The following is a 6,274-nucleotide window of genomic DNA, read 5'->3' as shown; positions in this document are numbered from 1 at the left end:
GCTTGGGTTTGTTTAAAAGGACAAACAAAAACTTGTCTTCGTATATTCCACCGCTAAAAGTTTGTCTGAAGAGGAAGCTGGAGCTGTTCTCTGCCCTCTGTTGGTCCAAAGGCATTAACAGAATCGGGGAGTGGGCACTGCAGCTGTGCTCGTTTCAGCACTGCTGTTCAGCGCCTCCCTCACCTCCAGCACGGAGCTGGTTCTTGTCCCGCTCAGGTGTCGGGGGGTTGTTTGTGCACAGTGAGCATCGCAGGGTTCTAGCACGGGGCTTGCTCTACCAGAATTGCACTCAGCTAAACTACAAATGCTGGCTTGCTTTATGAAAGGCTAAAAACACATGCAGGCAAAAATCACGGGGAAGTATAAAATCACAGGGCAAATCCCCTCAGCCCGCTCTGCCTCTCCCCCGGCCCTCAGCTCTGCAGCTGTAGGTGGCTGCGGGCAGTTTTGGTGCTCGGGTGCTCAACATCACTGTGGGGTTAGAGCAGTCAGCAGACACAGAGTCTTAACTATTATTTGGACAAAAAAAAAAAACAGTTCCCTCTTCCTGCACCTTACCACCCCCCAAAATCTTATCCCTACGCTTTGCTCATCTACGAACTCTGCAGAAATGATACAAACAACAGATACTTTTTTAATTATGTGTGATTTTGCACATTGCCTCCCAGTCAGCCAACCAGCTGCTTTTATGTTGGTGTTAGCTCTGCAGCAGAGCAAGAAGTCCCTCCTGCCTCTTACAGACACCGAAGCAGGTCTGACAGCCGTTCCCCAACATGACGGCTACTCCATATGCCAGCATTAAAAACAACAAAAAAAAAACCCAACACAATAGAACAAGCATTTTGTGCATGTAGATGCAAGCGACTCATGCTCACTGTAGAAATGGCAGGGATGTGCGTTAAAATGACTGAGCCTGGCCACTCAGTACATGAGATACAGCCGTAAAGAGACGGGGGGATGAAGCTCTAAGCCTTCTCACAACAGGACGGATTTCCAGCCAAGGCACCTCGAGTTTTCCTTTAATGTCTTCGTGACAAATGGAAACCTGAGGACAAAAATGAATCTGTCACAGTGGCAAGGCAATAAATTAGGCTGCTGCCTGGTAGCTGCATGTGGGAACAATGCCCTCCCTCTCTACATTTGCTCCTGAGAAGGCTGAACAACAGCAACAAAGTCTTCAATCACTCGGAGCTGTGTGGGAGCTGGCACTTGTGCCGTGCTTGATAAATTCTGGCTGTAAGCATGTGTGGAGTTGACAGCAACTTTCCTCCTCAGGCAGTGTCATGGTTTGAGCTGGGGTAATTTTCTTTGTAGAGGCCCCTATGATGCTGTGTTTGGGATCTGTGACAAAAATAGCGGTGCCAGCACACCGCTGTTTCAGTTGTTGCAGAGCAGCGCTCCCCCAGAGCCAAGGACTCCCCAGCTCCTCGTGCTGCCCTGCCAGCGAGGGGGTGGGGGTGCCCCAGGAGCTGGAGGGGACACAGCCAGGACAGCTGGCCCCGAATGACCAAAGGGACATCCCACACCACGGAGATGCTCACCAATGGCAGCTGGGGGAAAGAAGGAGGCAGGGGAGCGCTGGGGGCGGTGGCATTTGTCTTCCCAAGGCACCGCCACGTGGTGAGCCCTGCTGTCCTGGGGGTGGCTGGCGCCTGCCTGCAGGTGGGACGGGGCGAAGGGATTCCTTGCTTTGCTTTGCTTTGCCTGTGTGTGCGGCTTTTGCTTTGCCTGGTAAACTGTCTTTGTCTCATCCCATGAGTCCTCGCACTTTTCCCTCTCTGATTCTCTCCCCCATCCCACCTGGGGAGAGTGAGCGAGCGGCTGGGTGGTGCCCGGCTGCCCACGGGCAGAGGCACAAAGCTGTCGCGTGACCTGTGCTTCCTGGCCAGGTAACAACACGGGGCAGAGAAATATAATCGGTTTTTATTTAGTTGGAATTTCCTTTGTCAGCACTGCACCTTCGCTCTGTTATTGCCCTTCCACTCTACATCAGCAAAACTATATGCAATTTTAGTTATTATTAAAGCCCTCTTGCTTCTGTAACATGCAGTTAGAGTTCAGGGGGGAAGCGTTCTTAGAGGTCTGATGAAGGAAACGTTGACATCCAAAGCTCTGGAAGCCGAAAGTCTTTAAGAACCGAAATGCAGAAGTTTTCCAGCAGTTCTTTATTTATAATGTAGGCTTAAGCAATCATTACAATGTAGAAGGGAGACACACTTACAGCAATTATTTATACCAGTTTAGAACAAAAAACTGCACAGGGAGAGGTCAACTCTCAGTACAAACTAGCAACTAAACCACAATAATTTACCATTAGAAACATTTTATTTTTTAGCTGTGACACTGCTTTTACAATATGCAAAAACACAAACAATAGAACTATTCAAAGTGTTTTGTCACATTCTTTCTACATTGAATTTGGCAACATTTTATATTAAATTTTACTGATTATACTAACGTTTAAGAACTAAACAAGTGAAAAGCTGTACTCCGGTACAGTTACATCCATTTATTTCAAAGGTTTAAATAACACTTTTAACTATTGAGATTATCTCCTAGCAGTTTTTGTTTATGCAAAAACCATCTCAAAGCCTCATTTGCACAATGCATCAGCTACTGTATCAAGATTGGTGGGCTACACCACAGGCACTACTGTTTAGTATATTCTGTAATAAGGAGCTTGTTTTTCAAAGAAAGGAAGGTTTAATAGTTTCTAAGAATCATGCCTTTTTTCTTTTTTTTTTTTTTTTTGCTTTTTGCTTTTAAGCCATAACAAAAAAAAAAAAAGGTCAGCAACCACAGCAGTGTAAAATGTTATATAGAACACAGCGACTACACAGTTACTAGAAGTTTCACATCCAATGCAGTTATGTATTAAAGCATAAGAGGTTATGTGGGTAAGTCCAAAGCCAACAGAAATCTGCAGAGTATTTGGTGGAAACTAGCCCCTTGTACGTGTTATTTGGTGCATTTTTCAACAATCCCAGAGGCACGGGTCTGCTGCGGGTGGGCAGACCGCATCCTGCCGGACTGTCCGATCAGAGCACCGGTGGCGCCCCGGGGTCTGCACATTTCTATCAGCTTTAGAAAACGGGTATTGCAGCAATAACTTACTTTTACTTTAAGGAAAAAAATCCAACTCTTAATAATTCTATCAATAGCGTTCCAAAAAACATGACTTAAAGTACAAAAAAAGAGAAGGGAGTGGTCAGACCCCCAGTATTACCAAATAAAAAACTGTATAATCTCCCCACCCCCCACCCGCTGCCCCATTATTTTCGGTAGTTAAGAAAAAGCCAATCGACTGCCATTTAAAAGAAGTTAAGAAAAACAAGCCCCTGTATTGGAAAGAAACATTCGCAGTTTATTAGATCACAAGCTGGTTACACCTGTCAAATTGGTAAGTGTTTTCTCAAAATATTTGGGCTTTCCAAGGTGCCCAGCCTGCTGGGCACGGTCAGAAAAAGGCATTTTGATAATAGCTAAGAACTCCCTGCTTGCATTTTAAAAATGTTTTCACATTGATAACTGCCTTAAGCCTGTCGTCCTCGTTTGTGTTCCGTGAAAGGATGAGTGGAACAGAAGGTGAAGGTGGAAGAACCAAGCCTACACAGTTAAGGCTGCATGCATGTGACTGAGAGTTGTTGCTGTGCAGTCAAAAAGAAATGTGGAAAAAACCCAGTCTTTAAAACACCCTACAGAAACAAAACACTGCAATCCAATATGGCTTATTCTGATGCATTTACCATGAAGCTACTAGTAATTACTCCTACTAGGCTACTTTTGTGCAACAGCATCTGCTATTTTGATGGCATCTCCCTCCCCCCCACTACCCCCAAATACTCTACCAACTGCAGGTTTCTTCCTTGCATTATATATTGCTTTTATTGTCAATTTTCATTCCTGCTTTTCAAACTTGCTTTTTTTTAACGCTTAAATGAGGATCTATTCCTTACTGCTTGACTTAAACTTTAAAATAAGTCCCATTGTTTTGTTGGTTTTTTTTTTCAACCTCACTATTACAAGGCGCTCTACAAAAGCTTGCAAAAAAGCCAAATTTTCATTAAATCCCTTTGCTGAAGTTAACTACTCGACATTTTTTTTTTTTCTCCTATGATTTAAAACTTTACAAAGAGTTATAAAAAAGGTAAATGGGATTTGGCACCTTCAGAAAAAATTAAAAGTGTAACTTAGATCAAAAAAATGCAGAACCAAAATCATTGATATTTACAAATTAAAACACCAGTGAAGATTATGCCTTACTACGCTCTTTCACCTTGTTTTCTCTTTTAGAGTACTTTCAGACTGTCTGTTTACCGAGTATCTTAAAAAATTCACTGATTACAGATTGGAATGGATAGAGACAAATTAGTTTCCTCACAGTTCCTTCTCGGCGGCTAGTACTCTGGCAGCTTTTTCGCCCCTAGGAAATACGAGGCGCTGAGCGATCATTCGTGGTCGTCTTCTTCAGTTTGACGCCGCGCCGAATGGCGTTCAGCATATCTTCACCTTGCGGCGCGTCCCCGGGGCTGAGGTCCCCGGGATCGAGCTCCAGCTGGCCGGCGGGCGCCAGGGCGCCGACGCCATCCCGGTCGCTTTCTTCCCCCTCGCTCTCCGGAACCGCTTGCCTCTGCTCGTCGGCAGCGCTCAGTTTCTGGCTCGACGGCGGAGGGTTGACAGACGCTTGTCCGCTCCACGAGGACGAGGGCATGCTGGCGACGCCTTGCCCGCCATCTCCCGCCGCTGGAGACTCGAGGCTCTGCTCGGGGCATTCTTCGGTCCCGGCGAGGGCGCCCGGCAGCCCCCCGGGGATATCGGGGACCGTGGGCGTTTTGACGGGAATCACCGGCGTCTTGATGGGAATCGGACCTGCCCCTATGGTACCGCGTCTGACCGAAGGCTTGGTGGAGGGCGTCCGTCGGATGGTGGCGACGCCGGGGGTGACTATGACCGGTCCGAGCGTGGTTGGCAGACCTGCAGTGGAAGCAGGACGCTTGGTCTGAAACATTCTGCGATACGACTGACTAATGTCGCTGTTTCTTGGGATGGTGGAAGATTTGTCAAACTCTTGTTGTTCTGCCTCCTGGTCACCACTCACAGAGAAATAATCATAATCTGAAACTGATGCCAAACGACACAGTTAGGAACAAACTGGAGAAGACGGCCGAGTCACGTCATTAAGGCTAAAGCACGTGAATGCACATACAACCGAAAAGGCCTGGAGGTCAGTAGCAATTAGGAGAGGTTTCACCTCGAGGCGGAATGAAGTCTGAAGCGTGGTGACCAAGATTGTCGTGCTGTGTGGCTGAGGCCAGGCACTACAGCAGACCAACCCTACACCTGCAGCGTGCTCACGTCTCAGGAAAGGGAATGAGCATGGTACACATTCGGTGCCTTCCCTAAAAAGAACTAATTAAGTAACGAAGACTCAGTGTTTGTTGCCAACATTAAGATACTAAAACTGGCATCCTACAAGTCATATGTTACCACTTGTAGATACAAATACTTACTTACTGTAGATACAAACAGCCAGTGACTAAAAACTGTACTTTATAACAAGCAATGTGGGGCTCAGAGGACGGTGTACCAATGATTTCAGCAGCAAATTTGATTATTTTGCCAACAAAATAAATCCCAGCTGTCAGCTCTGAAAACTCAGCCTAAGCTTCAATAATTGCATCAGGCTCCTTCCTTTCCAAGTAAATGCTGAGCCAAGCTAGGCCTTCTGCGAGCCCTGCTGCCTCTTGTGATTGCACAGCACAGCTGGTCTCAGCTGCGCAAACAACGTCCTTGCTGCACTGTCAGCACCAAACTCAGCCCCTCTCAGCTTCCTGCGGGGTCTGAAATGGCACAAAACCCAATACCTTGGTGCAACTTCCCAGGTATGCCCAAGTTAAGGTCTCCAACGAATTCTTTTTTCCAGCTACAACAATTTCTGTTTGTGTAGGAAATAAAAGGTCACAAAAGGAAACAGAACAGAATCAGAGCACAGATGGAACGAGAAAGCAAAGCTCGTGAGAGTGCAATTTTGCTAAGACAATAGCTCAGAAAGGATACTACCACCAGAAGAAGTTTATGATGCAATACTAGCATCATTTTACTTATTAAATTTAGTTCCAGCACCTTCTTTAAAACTGGATCTTGGTAGCATACTTAAGCTAAAAATCATTCTAGTAATGAACAAGGAAACATGAGTGCACACAGTGCAGAAATCCAGGCTTCTATTTAATTTAATCCAGGCTGCATTCCAGGCTGGACAAAACTTCACGACAGC

General features: G+C 46.0%; 1 protein-coding gene across 24 annotated transcripts in view; it reads right to left on the bottom strand.

The window, feature by feature from the left end:
- Positions 1–2,150: 2,150 nt before the first annotated feature.
- Positions 2,151–6,274, bottom strand: part of MTSS1 (MTSS I-BAR domain containing 1) — a 125,294-nt gene continuing 121,170 nt past the window's right edge. For 19 of the 24 annotated variants that reach the window (XM_083822533.1, XM_083822538.1, XM_083822544.1 and 16 more), the window contains one exon: positions 2,151–5,121. In XM_083822533.1, the coding sequence (XP_083678659.1) occupies positions 4,424–5,121 (698 nt within the window). In that variant the 3' untranslated portion in view covers positions 2,151–4,423. The remainder of the gene's footprint in view (positions 5,122–6,274) is intronic. The other 5 variants (XM_083822532.1, XM_083822529.1, XM_083822540.1 and 2 more) reach the window with 1 other exon arrangement.

This window comes from Anser anser (assembly GCF_964211835.1).
Source record: "Anser anser genome assembly, chromosome: 2".
NCBI classification, from domain to species: domain Eukaryota; kingdom Metazoa; phylum Chordata; class Aves; order Anseriformes; family Anatidae; genus Anser; species Anser anser.
Note: the sequence above shows the minus strand (reverse complement) of the source record. Positions and strands in the feature narration are given on the sequence as shown.